Source organism: Heptranchias perlo, chromosome 21 (assembly GCF_035084215.1).
Source record: "Heptranchias perlo isolate sHepPer1 chromosome 21, sHepPer1.hap1, whole genome shotgun sequence".
NCBI lineage: Eukaryota > Metazoa > Chordata > Chondrichthyes > Hexanchiformes > Hexanchidae > Heptranchias > Heptranchias perlo.
Window position 1 is genome coordinate 22,386,965 of NC_090345.1, and position 24,377 is coordinate 22,411,341.

At 40.9% G+C, this 24,377-nt stretch overlaps 1 protein-coding gene across 9 annotated transcripts in view; it reads right to left on the reverse strand.

The window, feature by feature from the left end:
- Positions 1 to 18,847, reverse strand: part of LOC137340046 (arginyl-tRNA--protein transferase 1) — a 200,275-nt gene extending 181,428 nt beyond the window's left edge. For 7 of the 9 annotated variants that reach the window (XM_068002268.1, XM_068002271.1, XM_068002269.1 and 4 more), the window contains exons 1-3: positions 17,675 to 17,797; positions 6,068 to 6,131; positions 4,115 to 4,177 (exon numbers count right to left, since the gene is read on the reverse strand). In XM_068002268.1, coding sequence (XP_067858369.1) covers positions 4,115 to 4,177; positions 6,068 to 6,131; positions 17,675 to 17,780 — 233 coding nt within the window. In that variant the 5' untranslated portion in view covers positions 17,781 to 17,797. Of the gene's footprint in view, positions 1 to 4,114; positions 4,178 to 6,067; positions 6,132 to 17,674; positions 17,798 to 18,596 lie in introns of those variants that run through there. The other 2 variants (XM_068002265.1, XM_068002272.1) reach the window with 2 other exon arrangements.
- Positions 18,848 to 24,377: the final 5,530 nt, after the last annotated feature.

Below are 24,377 nucleotides of genomic sequence, written 5' to 3' on the forward strand. Positions count from 1 at the left end.
ATAGCCACTAAATTTAACCAGTCAACCAAATGGGTTTCAACTTGACAGGCACTAGCTTATTAATGTACAACAGCTCCAGAACATTATTCACAAAGCGTGTTGACACACCACGAATGACAGAGTTTCAGTTTCAGATTGCCACAGTATTATGGGGCACATTTGCAAGTCGCAAAATCCAGTAATTTAAACAAACTTGGAACTACTTTGGCTTACAGGGATGAGGTGCCTGCATGCAACCCAAGAACAATAAATGATGGATTACGAGGGAACAGAAAAATATTGCTTAAAACAGAGCTACAAAATAGAACTGTTGAGCATTTCGAAACTGAGTAACTGGGAAATTATCAAGTCATTTTTCCAATATGCCCCATACTTAAGACACAAATTGTATACAGTATGGAATTGTGTGTAAGTTTGAATTTAATGTCCTTCCTTGCAGATAGAGACTTGCAGGTTGACACACCTCTGCAAGGAATCACAGTCATCAACAGCCCAATCCTAGGCCTCTTTCCCCACAAGAGACACTTACTTCACCTATACCTTCCAACCAGATTCTGGTTACAATCACTTGACTTTTACACTTCTCAACAATGATTTGGAATAATTGAGTGATAAACAACCACACAAGCTCTGCATACAAGGAAGCATCATGCCAGACAAAGGTACAATTGCTTCCAATTTGTTAAGTTACTGATTCATGTCTGCAGGTGTGTGTGTGTGCGTGCGCATGCACATGTGTGGGGGAAGAGAAGAGGAGAGAGAGAGAGAGAGAGAGAGAGAGAACACAAGAAAGAAACAAAAGGACACATAGGCCAAGAGACATCAGCAAGAAAATGAAAGTCTCACATCAAAACAACTTTTGAAAGTTTAACCAAAGCCTAAATAATTCAAGATGTGGAGATGCCGGTGATGGACTGGGGTGGACAAATGTAAGGAATCTTACAACACCAGGTTATAGTCCAACAATTTTATTTTAAAATCACAAGCTTTCGGAGATTATCTCCTTCGTCAGGTGAGTAGTGAATGAGAGGTTCTCAAATCGCATATCTTATTTTAGGCTGGGACACCATCACACCAATCAAAAGTGTCGTTGGTGTTCAGACAGGTTAGCCCGTCGGAACTTGAAGAATCGCATAGACCTCCTCAGAAGACAAACACGGGACGCAACCAACAGAGTACCCTTCGTCGTCCAGTACTTTCCCGGAGCGGAGAAACTACGCCGTGTTCTCCGCAGCCTTCAACATGTCATCGATGACGACGAACACCTCGCTAAGGCCACCCCCACGCCTCCACTACTCGCCTTCAAACAGCCACCCAACCTCAAACAGACCATCGTTCGCAGCAAATTACCCAGCTTTCAGGAGAACAGCGTCCACGACACCACACAACCCTGCCACGGTAACCTCTGCAAGACATGCCAGATCATCGACACAGATACCACCATCACACGAGAGGACACCACCCACCAGGTACGTGGTTCATACTCCTGTGACTCGGCCAACGTTGTCTACCTCATACGTTGCAGGAAAGGATGCCCCGGAGCATGGTACATTGGCGAGACCAGGCAGACACTGCGACAACGGATGAACGGACACCGCGCAACAATCGCCAGACAGGAGGGTTCCCTCCCAGTCGGGGAACACTTTAGCAGTCAAGGACATTCAGCCACCGATCTTCGGGTAAGCGTTCTCCAAGGCGGCCTTCGAGACACACGACAACGCAAAATCGTCGAGCAGAAATTGATAGCCAAGTTCCGCACCCATGAGGACGGCCTCAACCGGGATCTTGGGTTCATGTCATGCTACCCGTAACCCCACCAGCAAGGAAAAAAAAGTTATCTGTTTTTAATACAACTGGAAATTCTATCTCTCTCTCTGCCTTTCGGGTCTCTTTCTCTCTGTGTAATTTGACACATTGTGTATTCAGCATACTGGGACCTACCGTTTTCCGTGGCTAACCTGTCTGAACACCAACGACACCTTTGATTGGTGTGATGGTGTCCCAGCCTAAAATAAGATATGCGATTTGAGAACCTCTCATTCACTACTCACCCGACGAAGGAGATAATCTCCGAAAGCTTGTGATTTTAAAATAAAATTGTTGGACTATAACCTGGTGTTGTAAGATTCCTTAAATAATTCAAGACCATCAGAAATTCCATAACAAGGAAGAATACCACAGCTTCAGTCAGGCACAGTGTATCGTACTGAAATTTGTAGTCAACCAAAAGTCAGACTTTAGAAAGGATCAATGGTCAGACTGTTGCTTGCATCAATCCCAAAATAAGACAATGAGATGGCAATTTACCTTGGAAAATATAAATATGTACCCTGTGGCATGACTTCAACAGCATAACAGAATTTGTGGCAATAACTTGTTAGACCAGTTCAGAGGCCTTATCTAACTGCATGCTTTTATGAAACTGTTCAAGTACAGCCATAAATCAAAATATTCACAAATTACATACATCATGATACCTAATGCATAAGATGTACAGTATTTTTTAAACTTCCAAGCCAAGGGGTGAGGCAGGGACCAGTCTAATCAATACAAAGTGTTCTACAGTGCATGAAAAGCTCTGAGGTAAGGAAAAGGTAAAAGTTTGACATTTTTCACTGCTGTATTCCATTAAAAATTATCTGTATTGCTAACAACCCTTTCCTTTGGGTAGCTGACTTGGTCTTTTGGAAGTAAGATCGTGGGTTCATAGGAACATAGGAACAAGAGTAGGTCATTCAGCCCCTCAAAACTGTTCTGCCATTCAGTTAGATCATGGCTGATCTGTATCTCAATTCCATTTACCTGCCTTTGCTCCATATCCCATAAAATTGTTTCTCTGCATCTTCCCCATCTAATTATTTTATCATTTCAACGACCTCAATTAGATCACCCTTCAACCTTCCAAGCTCAAGAGAACACAAGTCAAGTTTATACAACCTGTCCTCATAATTTAAGCCTGGTATCATTGTGATGAATCTGCACTGTACCCATTCCAAGGCCTCTTCCCTGAGGTTCAATGCCCAAAACTGAACTCCAGCACTCCAGATAGGGTTTAATCAAGGCACTGTACAACTGAAGCATCACTTCCTCATTTTTGTATGCCAACCCCTTGAGATAAAGGCTAACATTTCGTTAACCTTTGAGATTACTTTTGGTACCTGTGCACTAGCTTTTAGTAATCTGTGCATATGGAAACCTAAATCACAGGTACCAAAAGTAATCAAAAAGCCCAACAAAAGAGGCTTTGGAATGGGAAGTGCAGATTAATCACAATGATGCCAGGGCTTAAAGGATTAAATTATGAGGCCAGGTTGCATTAACTTGGCTTAGCTTTTAGTGATCTGTGCACATGGATACACAAATCCCTTGCGCCTTTACATCTTTTAGCACTAGACGTGTATCAGTGAAATTTAAAAAGCCCCGTTTTCTGAATTCTAATTTTCTTTACCGCACAAGTGGGAGATAAAGCAATTGAAACAAATATAACCAAAACCTTTAAAAGCTTTTTAATTGACCATAAACAGTGTAACAAATAAAATAGATATTTCATTCGAGTCTTCAAAGATCTGGGATTTTAATGTTTCCTGGCTGATTCATCAATGTTTTTTTCTAAAGGTTGAGTTAGTTTCTTGTTTTTCAAAATAATCTGCTCATTCCACAGAGATCAGAAGTGGTTACAGAATTGTGTAATATGGTGGGCCAATTTTCTCTTTCTTGAAGTCCCATCACTGTATCATTAAACAACAAGTACAGTCAGTTATTTGAAACTAGCAAGTAACAAAGGAGGGTTAGTCCAGGCCTGGAAATAAGATATTAGAAGTTACTGAACTGTATGTAACTTTGCAAAGTAAAAGAGTATGGATATTTTATGAAGTGAAGCATACAGTCATATGCTGAGCTCAACTTGTAACTGTTATGTACTACAAGGTGATCCATACCTGCTCACAGGCTGCCTGAAATAAGTAAATTGTTCTTTGACATCATCACTGGGTGGTTCTTGGCCAGTTAGTATTAAGGTATTTTTCTAAACACTACCTCTAAGAATTCCACATAAAAAAATTTTGTAAGGAAGTGGATTTACTGACAGCTACCTGAAGACAGACATAATTCTTACCTTATTGTGTACTGAGGGCAACATGTTCGATTCATTGTGGGCTTATAAACGTACATACCACTCCTGAAAATGATTAAGAGTTGACATTAGAATATTACAGCTATAGTGTAAATCAAATCCAAACAAGTCAGTCTGATTTTGTTTTGAATTGACTTGGTATCCTGCACCACACATCAAGAGAAAGGCAAATGATCAGTTGCCAGGCTTCTGTTTTGCCCACTGTTAGGAGATGCATAAGGTTAACACAAATCAATATGAGGATTTTCCCTTTCTTGTGATGAACTCACTTGACTTAGTCTCTCTCCATCAACCGTAACCTAGATTAAGAAGTTGCATCGACCCAACATCAAGCTATCCAGATAATATATTTTTATTTTAAAAAACTCTGGTATCTGGAGCTCTACCAACTTCTCTCTCATTCCTGGGCAAGGTGATGTTTGTCTGAAAGGCAATCCCTCTCTAACCTTCAACCTCTCTCTCTCTCTCTTTCTCACCACACCCTTCTGCCCTTTGCTCTCTTGTTCCTTCTAAATTCCAAACATGTTGTCGAACATGGAGTTCTCCTATTTTAACTAAGTCTTTCCCAAAACTTCAAAATTTTGGAACTACTTAATTCTTTCCTTCTTCCTACAAACCCAGGTTTGGTATCACCTAATCACCACTACATAATTTCATCTCTTATTCTTTTCAGCCTTGATTATATTCTGCACTATGGCCTTTGATCCTTCAGCAAGGTTCTAAAAAAATGTCCTTTCTTGGGTTTCCAGCACCACACACATGCAAAGGGCAGGCAACCAGCTCCAATGCCTCCTTCAATGCTGCTGTAAAAATGGGCACTAGGAGTTGTGCCAAGAAGAGCCCAGGGTTCCCATAAGAGCCTTGAATTCCCCGCTCTTCCCGTTGGGAGTATATGGTTTGTGAATGTCTATCCTTTTTCTCTTTAATGAGATGGGTTGGGGCTACAATCCACAGCATCACAACTAATCTATCACTTTTTAAATTTCGCAGACAAAATTTTATCAAATCATTTAAGGTCCATATACCACTGAAATTGACAGAAAAAACACCTGGAAATGTTAAGAATCATAAATGGAACATCTTGCACCTTGGGAATATCCTGAAAGCAGGCTAGCATTTTATAAACATACGCAACATTAAGGTTTTAAGGTTTGTGCACTAAATTTCCATGGGCTGTTGGAAAAAAATTGAAAAAATAATGTAACTAGAGATATAAGATTAACCTCTCATTGATAATGTCATCATGACAGTTTGTTTCCTGCATTATACGCAGGATTTTAAACAGCATAATCTCCAACAGCTGAGAAGAGGACTTGTAATAACAATTTTGATATTAGTCGAAGTGTGGAGAGCTACAGAGACCAACAAATGTAACTAAAATCATGTGACATGAAAACGCAATCACTTCGACTAGTGAATGTAAATTAGGATGCAACATTTCCTTCATTTTAAGTGTGAATTTGGCTCAGCAGTGGCACTCTTGCCTCTGAATCAGAAGGTTGTATGTTCAAGCCACACTCCAAACACTTGAGCACATTATCTATATTGACACTTCAGTGTAGTACTGAGGGAGTGCTGCACTGTCGGAGACTGCTCTCTCAGGTGGACGCAAAAGATCTTATGGTACCATTCAAAGAAAAGGGAAGTTCTCCTCGGGTCCTGGGCAACATTTATCCCTCAACCAATATCACTAAAACAGATGATCTGACCATTTATCCAACTGCTGTTTATGGGACCTTGTTGTGTGCAACTTGGCTGCCACATTTCCCTACTAAAAACTTAAAAAGTGCTTCTCTGTAAAATGCTTTGGGATGTCCTGAGGATGTGAAAGATCTATATAAATTCAAATGCAAGTTCTTTCTTTTCTTTCTTCTGTATTGGATCACAATCAGGACATTAATGTACAATATCGCTTAATCTAAGAATGGTACTTGCCTCCTCCATCCTCGGTCAATTAGATCTTGATAGTCCTGGACTGTCATACCATGAGCCCACATACCTACAATATAAATACATTAAAACTTTACAGCTCCTCAGACTACTATACAAAACAGTTCTACAATAGCAAGATATCTGCATAAATGTAAAAACTCTCAGTGATGGCAATTTGCCATATTTAGTATAGAGATGCAAGAGTTTAAATAAACTCGGGTCATCCCAGTTTCTCCAAGTCTTACCAAATTGACATCTTACACATGGCTTTCCACCCATTTCGTAATCTCCTTGACGGACTTTCGCCTGGTGGTTACAGGATTTTCCCTTCGCAACCCCAAAGAGAGGAGCAACAACTCTTGCTTTAAAGATTAGCGGCATTGTCCAGCATAGCTCTGTGGAACATGACATTTTTGTTTGTGCTGCACCAAAAGTAAATGTTCAAAAAGAGGAAAAGCAAAACATGCCAGAAAAAAAGCAGGCTGGAAACATACAAACTGCGATGTGTGAGAGAGGAAGTATTAAGGGAATTAGCATCTTTAAAAGTAGATAAATCACCAGGGCCGGGTGAAATGTATCCTAGGCTGTTCAAAGAAGCAAGGGAGGAAATAGCGGAGACTCTGACCATCATTTTCCAATCCTCACTGGATACAGGCGTGATGCCGGAGGATTGGAGGACTGCTAACGTTGTACCATTGTTTAAAATGGGAGCGAGGGATAGACCGAGTAATTACAGCAGTCAATCTAACCTCGGTGGCGGGCAAATTATTGGAATCAATTCTGAAGGGATAGGATAAACGGTCACTTAGAAAGCCATGGAGTAATCAAGGACAGTCTGCATGGTTTCGTTAAGGGAAGGTCATGTCTAACTAACTTGATTGAATTTTTTGAGGAGGTAACAAGGAGGGTCAATGAGGGTAGTGCATTTGATGTAGTCTACATGGATTTTAGCAAGGCTTTTGACAAGGTCCCACATGGCAGGCTGGTCAAAAAACGTACAAGCCTATGGGATCCAAGGGAGGGTGGCAACTTGGTTCCAAAATTGGCTCAGAGGCAGGAAGCAAAGGGTAATGGTCGACGGGTGTTTGTGTGACCGGAAGGCTGTTTCCAGTAGGGTTCCGCAGGGCTCAGTACTAGGCCCCTTGCTTTTTGTGATATATATTAATGATTTGGACTTAAATGTAGGGGGCATGATTAAGAAGTTTGCAGATGATACAAAAATTGGCCACGTGGTTGATAGTGAGAAGGAAAGCTGTAGACTGCAGGAAGATATCAGTGGACTGGTCAGGTGGGCAGAAAAGTGGCAAATGGAATTCAATCCGGAGAAGTGTGAGGTAATGCATTTGGGGAGGGCAAACAGGGCAAAGGAGTACACAATAAATGGAAGGATACTGAAGGTACGGAGGAAGTGAGGGACCTAGGAGTGCATGTCCACAGATCCCTGAAGTTAGCAGGACAGGTAGATAAGGTGGTTAAGAAGGCATATGGAATACTTTCCTTTATTAGCGGTGTGCCTCAGGGATCGGTGCTGGGTCCGCTGTTATTTGTTATTTATATTAATGATTTGGATGAGAATTTAGGAGGCATGGTTAGTAAGTTTGCAGATGACACCAAGATTGGTGGCATTGTGGACAGTGAAGAAGGTTATCTAGGATTGCAATGGGATCTTGATAAACTGGGCCAGTGGGCCGATGAATGGCAGATGGAGTTTAATTTAGATAAATGTGAGGTGATGCATTTTGGTGGATCGAATCGGGCCAGGACCTACTCCGTTAATGGTAGGGCGTTGGGGAGAGTTATAGAACAAAGAGATCTAGGAGTACAGGTTCATAGCTCCTTGAAAGTGGAGTCACAGGTGGATAGGGTGGTGAAGAAGGCATTCAGCATGCTTGGTTTCATTGGTCAGAACATTGAATGCAGGAGTTGGGATGTCTTGTTGAAGTTGTACAGGGCATTGGTGAGGCCACACTTGGAATACTGTGTACAGTTCTGGTCACCCTATTATAGAAAGGATATTATTAAACTAGAAAGAGTGCAGAAAAGATTTACTAGGATGCTACCGGGACTTGATGGTTTGACTTATAGGGAGAGGTTAGACAGACTGGGACTTTTTTCCCTGGAGAGTAGGAGGTTTCGGGGTGATCTTATAGAAGTCTATAAAATAATGAGGGGCATAGATAAGGTAGATAGTCAAAATCTTTTCCCAAAGGTAGGGGAGTCTATAACGAGGGGGCATAGATTTAAGGTGAGAGGGGAGAGATACAAAAGGGTCCAGAGGGGCAATTTTTTCACTCAAAGGGTGGTGAGTGTCTGGAACGAGCTGCCAGAGGCAGTAGTAGAGGCGGGTACAATTTTGTCTTTTAAAAAGCATTTGGACAGTTACATGGGTAAGATGGGTATAGAGGGATATGGGCCAAGTGCAGGAAATTGGGACTAGCTTAGTGGTATAAACTGGGCGACATGGACATGTTGGGCCGAAGGGCCTGTTGCCATGTTGTAAATTCTATGATTCTATGATAAGAGCAGGGAGGTTATGCTGGAACTGTATAAAACTGGTTAGTGCTGTGTACAGTTCTGGTCACATTACAGGAAGGATGTAATTGCACTAGAGAGGGTACAGAGAAGATTTGTGAGGATGTTGCTAGGACTGGAGAATTTTAGCTATGAGGAAAGATTAGATAGAATGGGGTTGTTCTCTTTGGAACAGTGGAGGCTAAGGGATGATTTAAATGAGGTGCACAAAATTATGAGGGGCCTAGAGTAAGTGGATAGGAAGGACCTATTTCCCTTAGCAGATAGGTCAATAAACAGGGGGCATATATTTAAAGTGACTGGTAGAAGGATTAGAGGGGAGCTGAGGAAAACTGTTTTCACCCAGAGGGTGGTAGGGATCCGGAACTCACTGCCTGAAAGGATGGTGGAGGCAGAAACCCTCAACTCATTTAAAAAGCACATGGATGTGCACCTGAAGTGCCGTGACCTTCAAGGCTACGGACCAAGTGCTGGAAAGTGAGATTCGGCTGGGTGGCTCATTTTCGGCCGGCACAGACACGATGGGTCGAACAGCCTCCTTCAGTGCCGTAAATTTTCTATGATTCTATGATGGAGCCAACTGACTCACAAACAACTGGACAGACTCAGAGAGGAACAGCAAAAATGAGGCAAAAAGAGTTAGCTGGTAAACAAGCTCTAAAATGCCAATTACAGCAAAGCACAGGAAAAACAAAAGCAATGCAATGCAGAGAAAAACATATTCTAACATACCGTAGATCAATAAAATGCCACATTTAAAGGTACAAGCTAGTTATAACACTATGACCCCAAGCAGAGACTTGAAGCAGACTTCACCACGTTTCATCATCTTGTCGCCAAACTAATTTTTAAATGCACTTTCTTTGTTTGCACAAGCACACAGTGACACTGATAATATTTACATCACATGTATACAAATATTACAGAAAAGCTTTCAGCAACAAAACAACCATTTTAAAGAGGAAAGAAGCTTTCTGTACAAAGTACGCCATATCTTGGTCTTTTAACATGAGCACAACTCCACCCTTATGCAGAATCCACTCAAGTCATCTGCAATTCCTGTACTCATTTTATAAATTTTATGCAGCTCCATTTTATCTTTCTGTATTGCCAAGTTGTTAAATGCCCACTAATCAGCTATTTAGGGACCTGGGATTGGCAAAGCAACTTACGCAACATGCCAATCAGCTATTCAGGAGTCCAAAGAACAGAGAAGCACCTGTGCCTTATGAAGTATGTACATGGATGGGGGTGAACTGGTGGAAGAAATCACTGGAGGAAAAGGCAGCAATGAGAAGTCATTGAAGGAACAAGACACTGTCTAAAGATCACTTGAGCAACAGAGGAAGCATCAGGAAAAGTCAGTGCAACAGTGCAAAGGGCGTGTAATAGAGAAAAAGAAAAAGGAGAGTAGCAGACAACAGGGAAAAAGCAACTAGTAAACACTGAGAAAGGGGGAAGAGAAATTAACACCGTGTGCTAAAATTTCATGACCTTTCCGGAGGAAACAATGCTTTATCGTCTACATTTTTTGGAAATTCAAGAAAAACAGGAATTTTAGCCTTCGGGAGAGAAACAAAGAGGACGAGTAACAGAGGTACTTATTTGAGGAAGTGGGCAACTTAAAAGGTACTACCTTTTGCAGCCAATCAGAAGCATTACAGTTTTTCCCAATCCTGTACTTTCCTATATTCCTATCTATTAGGGTTGCCAACCTTCCCAGATGGTCCGGGAGGCTCCCAAAACTGAGACTGATCTCCCGATACTGCTGCGAGCAACCTGGGAGAAAAAATCTGCGAAGTCAGCAGAGCTTGCCAGGTGAGCGCAGCTGCTGCCACCATGTTCACTCGGCAGTTGTTAACATCTCCACACTGCTGCCTATGGTTAGAGAAGGGAGAGCGAGGTCATGAACTTGCAACGTGAAGGGGAGGGGAAAGAGTCCCAAGCATGAGTGTTTAAACAGTTAATGACAGTTTCATTGGTGTGCTGCGTGCTTTGCATTATTGTCAACGGTGCTGGCCTAGATCATGCAGTACCTGGGGCTCAGGTAATAACTGACAAAAGCACCACCTCTGGTGATTTAAAAAAAATTATTCAGTTTAATTATCAAAGCACAGGCTGCTGTTAGTTTGCAGTAATACAAAGACAGTGTTATAAAAGTTTTAGAAAGCAAATGTACGATGGAGAAATTATTTGGGGGCAGGTTGAGTGTAAGCAAACCTTTATCATTCAGTGAAAGCCTCTCCTCACAAAACCTTGTTGTATATACCTTGTTATTGACTAGAAACTTAAAATAACAATCTAGGTTGCTTGTATAATTTCTTCTAAAAAGACTGGCATGTAATTAAATTGTGTCAATACTTCCCCCCCTCCCCAAGTGCATTTCTTAGACTTCTGCTTTTTCAACATTTTTTTAATAAGTTTTTTAATTTAATGATTTTTAAAACAAGGTTTAGATGTTCAATCAAGGAAAGCCATTCTTCTGCTTCCAAAATCCAAGAGCAGCTGTGGGAATTTTGCACTTGGGCATTTAACTTAATTTAAGAATGAATGTTTCAGTTCTAAGAGCCTGTTTATCAGCTAAAATTGCAGTGATGCAAATGGCAAAGTTAAATATTTTTTAAAATCCTGAGTTGCACATCTTCAGTTATTTTTTATTGCAAATTTGCCAGAAATGACAGGATTGCTTGAGAGAACGGACTGCAAAAGGTGTTGACTGTAGTATTATTGTCACATTTAATCATTTTAAAGGGTTATTTTAGGAAAAAAATGGAACCATTCTGCCAATTTGGTTTTTGTATTAAAATATAGATTAAGATGAAACACAAAATGTTAATTTTTATGTCATTTCATACACATTTATCTTTAGGCAACATAATATTGAGCTATTTCTGGGCTACTATTTGATTGACTTTGAGCTACAAACATATTTTAATTTCTGGCAACCCTGTGTGTGAGCAATGTGCATCAGTGTTCAAATAATGCCTTTCTTAATCCCTGGTTTTTCTTATGTTTTTAACTGTCTAGGAACACAAACATTTTAATAATTTTAATGGATCGGGGGGGGGGTGGGGGGGTTGTGAGGGATGCCGAGGGGAGGAGGGCCCGACTGTTCTTGGAGCCTGGGACCCAAGTATTCTTAAAGTAGCTCTGCTTTCATTCAGTTAAACTGAGCTGGGATCAGCAACACTTCCCCTTACAGTCCCCTTCCTTCCCGACGCCAAATTCTCTCAGGCCTGTCACTTTCAACATTGCACCCGAATGCACATGTATGACATTCAACCCTGAGAATTGAGAGGTTTCTCTGCCGGTATGAATGCTAGGAAAAGAACTACCTATTCCACGAAGGCTGCTTCAGCATTTTATGCAGAGACATTTTTTCGACATGATTGGTTTGTCGACATAAGCGGTTCCCTTTAAAACTGACCGAAGGGTGAAAGCTAAAGTTCCATATTTGCAACACAGCCTCCACTGGCTGAAGCAATGTATTACCTCTAGAGCTCAAACTTCCTATTACTAAAATAATAATTTCAAGGTGTTTAATGAATGGAAGCAAGGTGGCAATGTGCTTTGGAATGCCCTGAGCAGAAGATCACTGGGTTACTTCTGCAATTCCATACTGCATCATGTTTTGGGGAAATCGCAGTAAATTGGGGCCGCTGTTTCATATCTCCTGGCAGCCGGATCCATTAACAGTGTAAAGATGAACCTTGGCTGAAGAGTGTGTATGTTTGGCAGGTTATCAGTGGAATAACAAAAATGAATGGAAAAGGAGATTAATCATTTAAACCTTATCTTGTGCTCTGCATTTACCGAAACTATGAATATTTTCTGAAGTAACTGAGAAACATATATCATATTCATTTCATAAAGTAATTAACAACCATCAATCTGCAGCAAATACAAAATGGACACAAGTTCAGTGGACATTTGTGTTGGCACTTAAGGTGTAGAGGTCTAATGGCTGCACAAAATGACATCAGGATTTCAGGTTTACAGTGTGCAGCACAGAACATTCTAGCCGGAGGGTAGCAATTTATGTACGATTATAATTTTTACACTAACGGTTTCCTTTGGATTGTAGCAATTAATTTGAAGTGAATTCTTATCTGCTTTGTTGACATTGCATTCATCTGAAATCAATCATTTTCAGTTGCAATGTATCCAATGGGTGCATGTACATTTGACGCCTGAGGTTTGCGTCTGTGAACTTTCTTCACCTTCGCGCAGGCGACCTCCCGGCTCTCAGAACTTCTCACACGATCCCTCTGTACCGCAGCATTTTGCTGCCACAGAACTATGAGCAAAGATACTCAACTACATAGAACAAATGCAATACAGTGCACATGATAAGACCATAAGAGATAGGAGCAGGAGTAAGCCATTCAGCCCCTCGAGCCAGCTCCACCATTTAATGAGATCATGGCTGATCTGATTTTTACCTCAACTCCACTTTCCCGCCCTTTCCCCATATCCTTTGACTCCCTTGATCAAAAATTTGTCGAACTCAGCCTTAAATGTATTCAGTGACTCAGCCTCCACAGCTTTTTGGGGTAAAGAATTCCAAAGATTCACGACCCTCTGGGAGAAGAAATTCCTCCTCGTTTCCGTCTTAAACGGACAATCCCTTATTCGGAGACTATGCCCCCGAGTTTTAGATTCCCCCATGAGGGGTAACATCCTCTCAGCATCTACCCTATTGAGTCCCCTCAGAATCTTGTATGTTTCAATAAGATCTCCTCTCATTCTTCTAAACTCCAATGAGTATAGACCCAACCTGTTCAATCTTTCTTCATAAGACAACCCTTCCATACCCGGAATCAACCTATTGAACCTTCTCTGAACTGCCTCCAATGCAAGTATGTCCTTCCTTAAATAAGGGCACCAGAACTGTACGCAGCACTCCAGGTGTGGTCTCACCAGCTTGACTTCCCTGCTTTTATACTCCGTCCTCCGAGAAATAAAGGCCAATATTCCGTTTGCCTTCCCGATTACCTGCTGCATCTGTATGTTGACTTTTTGTGTTTCATGTACGAGGACACCCCGATTCCTCTGCACCGCAGCATTTTGTAGTATTTCTCCTTTCAAATAATATTTTTTTAAAATTTTTCCTCCCAAAGTGGATGACTTCACAATTTCCCACATTATATTCCTTCTGCCAAACTTTTGCCCATTTGCTTAACCTGTCAATATCCCTTTGCAGACACTTTGTGTCCTCATCGCAACTTGCTTTTCCACCTATCTTTGTACCATCAGCAAATTTGGCCACAAGACACTCTGTTCCTTCATCCAAGTCATTGATATATATTGTAAATAGTTGAGGGCCCAGCACTGATCCCTGCAGCACCCCACTAGTTCCAGATTGCCATTTTGAAAATGACCCTTTTATCCCAACTCTTTGTTTTCTGTTAGTTAGCCAATCCTCTATCCATGCCAGTATATTACCCCCAACACCATGAGCTCTTATCTTGTGCAGTAATCTTTTATGTGGCACCTCATAGATGCCTTTTGGAAATCCAAATATACTGCATCCATTGATTCCCCTTTATCCACCCTGCCCATTACTTCCTCAAAGAACTCTAATAAATTTGTCAGACATGATTTCCCCTTCATAAAAACATGTTGGCTCTCCTTGATTGTATTATGAGTCTCTAAATGTCCTGCTACTACTTCCTTAATAATGGATTCTAGCATTTTCCCAATGACAGATGTTAGGCTAACTGGTCTATAGTTACCTGCTTTTTGTCTCACTCCCTTCTTGAATAGGGGTGTTACATTTGCAGTTTTCCAATCCGCTGGGACCTTTCCAGGAGGACCTTTCCAGTGAATTCTGGACGATTACAACCAATGCATCCACTATCTCTGTAGCCACTTCCTTTAAGACCCTTGGATGCAAGCCATCAGGTCCAGGGGACTTGTCAGCCTTTGGACCCATTAGTTTACCTAGTACTTTTTCTCTCGTGATAGTGATTATTTTTAGTTCCTCCCTCCCCTTTGCCCCTTGATTTTCTACTATTATTGGAATGTTATTAGTGTCTTCCACTGTGAAGACAGATACAAAATATCTGTTCAATTCCTCTGCCATTTCCTTGTTTTCCATTATTTCCCAGTCTCATCCTCTAAGGGACCAATGTTTACTTTAGCTGCCCTCTTCCTTTTTATGTACTTGTAGAAGCTTTTACCGTGTGTCTTTTTATTTCTTGCGAGTTTACTCTCATAATTTATTTTCTCCCTCTTTATTATTCTTTTAGACATCCTTTGCTGGTTTTTAAAGTTTTCCCAATCTTCAGGCTTACCAGTAATCTTTGCCATGTTGTATGCTTTTTCTTTTAACCTGATACCATCCTTGACTTCCTTGGTTAGCCATGGTTGGTTTACCCTTTTTGTGGAGTCTTTCCTCCTCACAGGGATATATTTTTGTTGCAAGTCATAAAATATCTTTTTAAATGTTTGCCACTGATTATCCACCATCATACGATCTAATCTGTTTACCCAGTCCACTTTAGCCAGTTCCGCTCTCATTCCTTTATAATTGCCCTTATTTAAATTTAATACAGTAGTTTCAGACTCAAGATCCTCGCTCTCAAACTGGGTGTGAAATTCTATCATGTTATGATCACTGCTTCCCAAGGGATCCTTTACATTGAGAGCATTAATTAATCCTGTTTCGTTACCCATTACCAGATCCAAAATGGCCTGTTCCCTGGTTGGTTCCCCGACATATTGGTCTAAGAAACAGTCCCTTATACACTCTATGAACTCCTCCTCAGGGCTATTTTTGCCAATTTGATTTATCCAATCTATGTGAAAGTTAAAATCGCCCATGATTATTGCATTACCTTTTTTACAAGCCCCCCTTATTTCCTGATTTATATTTTTCCCTACAGGGTAGCTACTGTTAGGGGACCTATATACTACTCCCACCAGTGATTTCTTTCCTTTGCTATTTCTTACCTCCACCCAAATTGATTCGACATCTTGATCTTCTGAGCCAAGATCATTTCTCACTATTATACCAATTTCATCCTTTATTAACAGAGCTACCCCACCACCTTTACCTTTTTTCCTATCCTTCCGAAATGTTAAATAACCCTGAATATTTAGCTCCCAACCACATCACTGTAAAGGCCACGAGATCATACCTATGTTTCTATTTGTGCCGTCAATTCATCTATCTTATTACGAATGCTGCTTGCATTCAGATAAAGAACCTTTAATTTTGTCTTTTTACCATTCTTTCCTACCCCAGCCCCATTTGCTAGTGCACTCATGTTTGTACGCTCTGTCTCTTCCTGACACACTCTGTTTATCATTACCCCCATCATTTTCCTGTACTACTTCCTTGTCTTTTCTCTTTATCAATCTAAACTTCGCCCCACCTGAGCCCTCCCCCCTCTATTTAGTTCAAAGCCTTCTTTACCGTCCTAGTTATTCGGTTTACCAGAACACTGGTCCCAGCATGGTTCAGGTGCTCACTTAAAAAGGCCATATTTAAAGCGATTACCATTAGCTGTTTGCAGTAACATCAATTTCGAAGTTGCTAGTTATAGCATTTTAAGTGTTCCGTTTATTTCAGGCAGAAATAGCTGTGCTTGCTCACTAGCTCACACCTAAGTACGGTTAATGCAACCTTGATCTACAACATTCTTGTGAATTACACAAGTTAAGAGCAAAAATTAGAAAGTGTTGAATTATTATCGAAGTACCGATTAGCGATGTGGTTTCCAATAATGACAAGGGTTCAGTCAGCTGTTGGCATCGATCAGATTCATTAAGGTTAGAGCAACGGTTAGTGTTAATGTCCAAATTTATATTCTCAAGGACCGTATTCATTCATCAAGAGTACACGTGGTTCCCTTGATCACATCAGGGATATAATCCTTTTCTCAGCTAACAATTCTGACAAAATCATTCTGTGTGAACACTGTGGAGTTTTAACCTCTAACATTATCGCAAAAAAACACATTCATATCAACAGCAAAACCATCCAACTTATCTACAGTAATGTATAGCGCTACCCTGTTATACCGGCCATCGTGTATATCAGGCAAATCATGTTCGCACGAATATGTTAGTTTGCTATAAGCTACCGCTTAAAGCGAGTATATGCAAACTGCAGGCAACTGTCACGTGCTCCAAGACTACGTTCAATCAGAGTTGGCAACCCTACTATGTACTGAGCTCATAAAAACGACAATTGAGGTTGCATCCTCCATCAATGAATGAGATAAGTTACAACCTTCTGGACTCAACACTGATTTCAATAACTTCAGATCATAACCACTGCTCCCATTTTTTCAGACAGCAGGTGCCGGTAATGATTCTGCTGTTGCCATTTACAGCTCCTCAAGACCCATCTTTTGTTTCTTTACTTGTCCCATTGCCACCCTCCTCACCTTGCACCATCATCACTTTTGTCATTTAATCACTCATGCCCTCCACCCTATCAGAGACCTTCTCTTCTGTTTTTTCCTCCCCTGGCTCTGTACTTACTGAAAAACTGTTAAATCTTCAACTTCTTCCAGTTCTAACAAAAGGTCATCGACCTGAAACGTTAACTCAGTTTCTTTCTCCACAGATGCTCTCTGATTTTCTGAGTATTTCCTGTTTTTATTTCAGGTTTCCAGCATCCGCAGTATTTTGCTTTTGAATGAGATAAGTGACTGAATATTATTTGGAACCCCCACCATATGTTATTGTTCCCCAGAACAAAATGTATTAAATAAGATAGGTAAATGCACTAGAGCATACTATTTTACCTGAATAATAGTAATAATAATAATGAAATTTCCAAGGATGTGTGCCTGAGTCACCCTGGAATCACAGCCCGCTCCTTCAATGCTTGAGTATCATAGGTAGCGGGGAGGTGGGTGTGAACCTCTTTTGAACCAGCCCCACTCCTTTCTCCGATGCATGTCTGGTCTGATCAATCTGAAGCGCAAGAAGAGGAGGAGGAGGAGGAGGAAAGGGGGCCTGGTCCAGCCTCTGTGGAGAAACACCCTCCTCTTTTATCACTCATCCTTTTAAATACATTCCAAACATTAACCCGGATCTTTTACACACTGCGGTTTCTCTCACCGTTAGAGTAGTTGCTGGAAGTCCCCTTGCAGTAGCCGCACTTGCCACCCTCATCCTCGGTGAAATACTCGACAATACTGACAGCGCCCCCGCCTCTGGCGGCCATGATTCTCAACAGTTGTTACCGGGCCCACAGCGCGCGCGCGCTCTCTCGAGCCCACCAGCCAATGAGACAGCGGCGCGGACACGAGCACGAGCCTGTGCGCCCGCGGGGGCGCGAGCACGTGGGGGGGGGCGGTGCCAGCTGTGCTGGTTATTAAAGTTATTTTGCTCGTGTTGCATATAAAGATCTTCTAAATAGTGGAAGACAGCAGAGCACAGCTGTTCAAAAATATACTTTGCAATAAGTCCCGGCCAGTTTGTTCCAAGACTTTGTACAATATGGTCAGACGTCACTTCGAGTTGCTGCATTTAGCTCCCAGTTTTGTGATCGTTATTTTTACGGGGGGGCACGTTACAGTCCAGGAAGCAATAGTCTATCAGGTGTTTAAATCCTGTGATATATTTAAAATCTGTGATGTTTTATTATTTTATGTGTGTGTGTGTGTCTTTAATAAAATGAAGATGTTCCTGGAGTAACACCCACCCTTCTCACGCTGACGCAGCCAGAATCCCTGCTTTTGTGGTCAAGCTCCTGTGTCGAGCTGGTGGCTGTTTTTTTTTAAAATTTTTAATTAAAAGGACATTAACTACATGAGATTGAATTTTTACATTTTTGATATTCTGTTTTTGGAGCAAAAAGATGCTCTATCGGAGTGATCTTGCAAAAGTGCTTCGATACACAGAGGCCTGCACTTATTCCAAGGCCTCGGTCACAAAGTTATTTGTTGTGCGACGCGGAAGCTTGCAATATGAAAGACTCTTCAGTACATGGCCGTGTTAATCATCTTTCCCCCAACGTATTTAGATGATTCTGACTTACCCGTGGACACTTTACCATCGGCCGAGCCACAATACCCACAACGATAATCGGACTTTAAACCTTTATATTCCACGATTGAATACATCCCGTGTCATTTGTTTGGCCACGTTCAATCCAATTCTTTATTACATGTGCAACCGACACAAGGCTTTACCGGACAAAAGCTGCGGTAACACCGAGTCACATGCCGATTCCGTTTCATTAAAAGAGCAAGAATGTTCCTTTGTGAAGCTGATGTGCTTCTTGAGCACTTTTCAAAACATTATTTTAAAAAACTCTAGCAACCAGACCAGAAAAGTGGCTGAAGAACCAGAAAGAGATAGCTCGTTTTTACTGACTAAATTGCAAAGTTGCCAGTTCCCTATTCATCTTTTTCAAAATGTTTTTGAAGGTACAAGTAATTTTAATTTTCTTCTTGCACACTGCACACTGCCAATAACAAAACTCAGCCTATAAAAGTATGTAAACATGACAATTGTGCTATTTTGTCTTTTATCGTTAGTCATTTACAATCAAGACAATCTTGTCGACTGGATCAATATTGCAGATGTGTACTAACTAACCTACTTTAGACTAGGCAAAATGTGATCATTGAGTCAGTTGGCAAGGAGTTGTGGGAGGAAGTTAACCCTGTGCAGAACAAACGTCACTTAAGATTTTCCTATACAGAAACCTCCAGAATTATCACTGAGGCCTTTCTAAATCAAATAGGAAGGCTGCTATTAGAACAGCATGTGCACTGGCAATGATTCAAATTTAATGATCCTCTTCTACCTGACAACTAGCTCTGGAGTGATCTTTTATCAAAATGCATCTGTGATCTCATCAGCATTAAACATTTTCCTATGTACTTGTTCTGTCAAAAGCTAAATGCAACCAAAGAAAGTTTTAAAATTATTGTAATTGTTCTAAATATCAAATATACTGTTTAGCATTATGTAGTGGTTATTTCTTACCCACATTAGTTGTTACAAATCAATACATTAAAATAATCTAGTATGAGATCTACAATAAAGTACAAAATAAAAAAATGATATGAAAATCAGAGTGGGAAATCATCCTTTCGAGATTCTTAACTAATTGCTCAGATTGGGTGAGATATGGCATCATGTCCCACATCTTCAATTATATACTGTATTCTGTTTCTACGATACATTAGACAAGTAATTTTAACAGAAATATTAAATACAAACATATTGATGTGCAGCATGAAGACAGGTTCCACTAATATCACAGATGTCTCCCAACTCTTATCAATTGTGTTGTGGAGATGCCGGTGATGGACTGGGGTTGACAATTGTAAACAATTTTACAACACCAAGTTATAGTCCAGCAATTTTATTTTAAATTCACAAGCTTTCGGAGGCTTCCTCCTTCCTCAGGTAAATGTTCAGGAGCTCCTCGAAGCCTACGCATTTATACATATAGAACAATACATGGTGTTTACAGAATGCCCCTGCAACTGCCCGTTGTCAGGGGCATTCTGTAAACACCATGTATTGTTCTATATGTATAAATGCGTAGGCTTCGAGGAGCTCCTGAACATTTACCTGAGGAAGGAGGAAGCCTCCGAAAGCTTGTGAATTTAAAATAAAATTGCTGGACTATAACTTGGTGTTGTAAAATTGTTTACACTTATCAATTGTATTCAATTACACTTCCAAAAATCGTTAAATTATTTAATCCTCATTACGTCACAAAAAAGATAATTCACTGGGGTGGTTTCCTTAAAGGGCTAGTGGGTAAAGTCACCATCCAGTATATTACTGAGCCATACAGAACTGATGATCCTGGGTTTGACTTCTATCTGTTGAGTTAGCAGATTGCAGCAATAACAGCAGTTAAGGATTCTGCAATTTTCACCCTTCCCCAAAAAAATAGCTTGCAGATGCTCACTGCTGAGGCTTGTATGGATAACTTCCATCTGAACTTGTGCCTGTGAAACCATACCCCAAACAGTGTGGAGATGTAGGAGAAGGCATTAAACAGGAAATTAGAGACGCATGCAAGAAGGGTACAACTATAATCATGGGTGACTTTAACATACATATAGATTGGTCAAACCAAATTAGCAATAATACTGTGGGAAAGGAATTCCTGGAGTGTGTAGGTGATGGTTTTCTAGACCAATACGTTGAGGAACCAACTAGAGAACAGGTGATCCTAGACTGGGTGTTATGCAATGGGAAAGGATTAATTAACAATCTTGTTGTGCAGGGTCCCTTCGGGAAAAGCGACCATAACATGATAGAATTCCTCATTGAGATGAATTGTGAAGTAGTTGAATCCGAAACTAGGGTCCTGAAACTAAATAAAGGAAATTACGAAAGTATGAGGTGTGAGTTGGCTATGATAGATTGGGGAACTTTACTAAAAGGGATGACGGTGGATAGGCAATGGCTAATATTTAAAGAACGTGTGCAGGAATTACAACAGTTATTCATTCCAGTCTGGCGCAAAAATAAAACAGGAAAGGTGGCTCAACCGTGGCTTACAAAAGAAATTAGGGATAGTATTAGATCCAAAGAGGAGACATATAAAATTGCCAGAAAAAGCGGCAAGCCTGAGGATTGGGAGCAGTTCAGAATTCAGCAAAGGAGGACAAAGAGATTGATTAAGAGGGGGAAAATAGAGTATGAGAGTAAACTAGCAGGGAACAGAAAAACTGACTATAAAAGCTTCTATAAATATGTCAAGAGAAAAAAATTAGTGAAGACAAATGTAGGCCCCTCGCAGTCAGAAATGGGGGAAATTATAATGGGGAACAAAGAAATGGCAGAACAATTAAACACATACTTTGGTTCTGTCTTCACAAAGGAGGACACAAATAACCTGCCAGAAATGTTAGGGAACCAAGGGTCAAGAGAGAGGGAGGAACTGAAGGAAACCAGTATTGGTAAAAAAATAGTGCTAGGGAAATTAATGGGGCTAAAGGCTGACAAATCCTCAGGGCCTGATAACCTACATCCCAGAGTACTAAAGGAAGTGGCCCTGGAAATAGTGGATGCATTGGTAATCATCTTCCAAAATTCTATAGACTCTGGAACAGTTCCTACAGATTGGAGGGTGGCAAATGTAACCCCACTATTTAAAAAAGGAGGGAGAGAAAAAAACAGGGAATTACAGACCAGTTAGCCTAACATCAGTAGTGGGGAAAATTATAAAAGATGTGATAACAGAACACTTGGAGGGCATTAACGGGATTGGACAAAGTCAGCATGGGTTTATGAAATGGAAATCATGCTTAACAAATCTACTGGAGTTTTTTGAGGATGTAACTAGTAGAATAGATAGGGGAGAACCAGTGGATGTGCTGTATTTGGATTTTCAGAATGCCTTTGATAAGGTCCCACACAAGAGGTTAGTGTGCAAAATTAAAGTACATGGGATGGGGGGAATATACTGGCATGGATTGAGAATTGGTTGACGGACAGGAAACAGAGAGTAGGAATAAACGGGTCTTTTTCCGGGTGGCAGGCAGTGACTAGTGGGGTACCGCAGGGATCAGTGCTTGGGCCCCAGCTATTCACAATATATATCAATGATTTGGATGAGGGAACTAAATGTAACATTTCCAAGTTTGCAGACGACACAAAGCTGGGGTGGAATTTGAGCTGAGAGGAGGATGCAAAGAGGCTCCAATGTGATTTAGACAAGTTGGGTGAGTGGGCAAGAACATGGCAGATGCAGTATAACGTGGATAAGAGTGAGGTTATCCACTTTGGTTGTAAAAACAGAAAGGCAGATTATTATCTCAATGGCGATAGATTGGGAAAAGGGGAGGTGCAACGAGACCTGGGTGTCCTTGTACACCAGTCGCTGAAAGCGAGCATTCAGGTGCAGCAAGCAGTTAGGAAGGCGAATGATATGTTGGCCTTCATTGCAAGAGGATTTGAGTACAGGAGCAGGGGTGTCTTACTGCAGTTATACAGGGCCTTGGTGAGACCACATCTGGAGTATTGTGTGCAGTTTTGGTCTCCTCATCTGAGGAAGGATGTTCTTGCCATGGAGGGAGTGCAACGAAGGTTTCCCAGACTGATTCCTGGGACGGCAGGACTGACGTATGAGGAGAGATTGGGTCGACTAGGCCTATATTCACTAGAGTTTAGAAGAATGAGAGGTGATCTCATCGAAACATATAAAATTCTAACAGGACTAGACAGACTAGATGCAGAGAGGATGTTCCCGATGGCTGGGGAGTCCAGAACCAGGGGTCACAGTCTCAGAATACGGGATGTGCCATTTAGAACCGAGATGAGGAGAAATTTCTTCACTCAGAGGGTGGTGAACCTGTGGAATTCTCTACCACAGAAGGCAGTGGAGGCCAAGTCATTAGATGTATTCAAGAAGGAGATAGATATATTTCTTAGTGCTAAAGGGATCAAGGGATATGGGGAATAAGCAGGAACAGGGTACTGAGTTAGACGATCAGCCATGATCATTTTGAATGGTGGAGCAGGCCCGAAGGGTCGAATGGCCTACTCTTGCTCCTATTTTCTATGTTTCCAACAAGGAGTCAATGCCTTCAGGGAGGCAGGAAAGAAAATTGTCAGAAAAGAAAAACTCAAATGATGCAAAATCCCTCACTAGTTAATGTGCTATTTTTATATGACAAACAAGTCACCGTAGCTGCCACTGGCAATGCAGTACGGTCATACTTGAAAAAACTTTTGAGAGTCAGAAACAAAATCACTATGTTTCAGCCAATCAGAATACCAATGTATCCATATCCCTGACTCTCCAGTATTTGGTGAGAAATTGGTACATTGGAAAATTAGCAGAGGAACAGTTTGGAGTCAGACTTCATTTTTCTTGCAGACTGTAAAAAGCAGCCTGCGATTCCAACTTTGATCATGGAAGAAAATATCAACTTCCATGTAGAACAAAGCAAACAATCTGCCATTGAGCAAGTGTGTGACAGACAGTCTTGGTACATCAATAAAAAACAAATTTATCAATTTACTGAGGAACAATGGTTATATAGTAGTATCCATCAACAAAAACAGGAAATTAAAAGTTTCAGCTCCATTGTGGGCAAATATTCGGTTCATAATAACAGATGAAATTAGTGAATAGTTAGATAGTTTTGGACTAATCAGACATTCTTGACCAATTTAAGTCTTTTGAGGAAAATCAGTGTACAGATACATGGCATACAATGGATATTCTACATACAGATTTTCTTAAAACATTTTATAAGGTATATCAAGAAATACCAGTTATGACGAGGCACGTGTTAAAGGGGGCAGAGCTCAGGATTATCACTAGGAGAACAAAATGGGAAGTTTTCACAGGGGATTATTAGATCATAGAATGGTTTATCACAAGTGGCTATGAGGACAGACTATGTAAAAGGGGAATTGGATAAGTAATTGAAAATTAAGAATATGGGAAAGGCCAGGAAAATGGAAGAGGAGGCAGCTCCCGTTGAAGAACTAGCACCAGCACAAATATGCTGTAAATTCTATATAATTCTGTGCTGTGAGTTCTATACAATTTTATATACATTTTTTTCAATCATATTTGACTGGTGACTGGTAAGTAGTTTTTCTTTCCTTTTTTTTCTTGACATTGTAGTTGTTGTTAAGCTAATTTAAGGGTTAAGTCATGGCAGGAGATCCCAGACCCGTGTCATGTTCCTCTTGTGGGATGTGGGAATTCAGGGATCCTTCCTATGTCCCTGGTTCCTTCACCTGCGGGAAGTGTGTCCAGCTTCATCTACTGTTTGACCGCTTGACGGCTCTGGAGCTGCGGATGGACTCACTTTGGAGCATCCGCGAT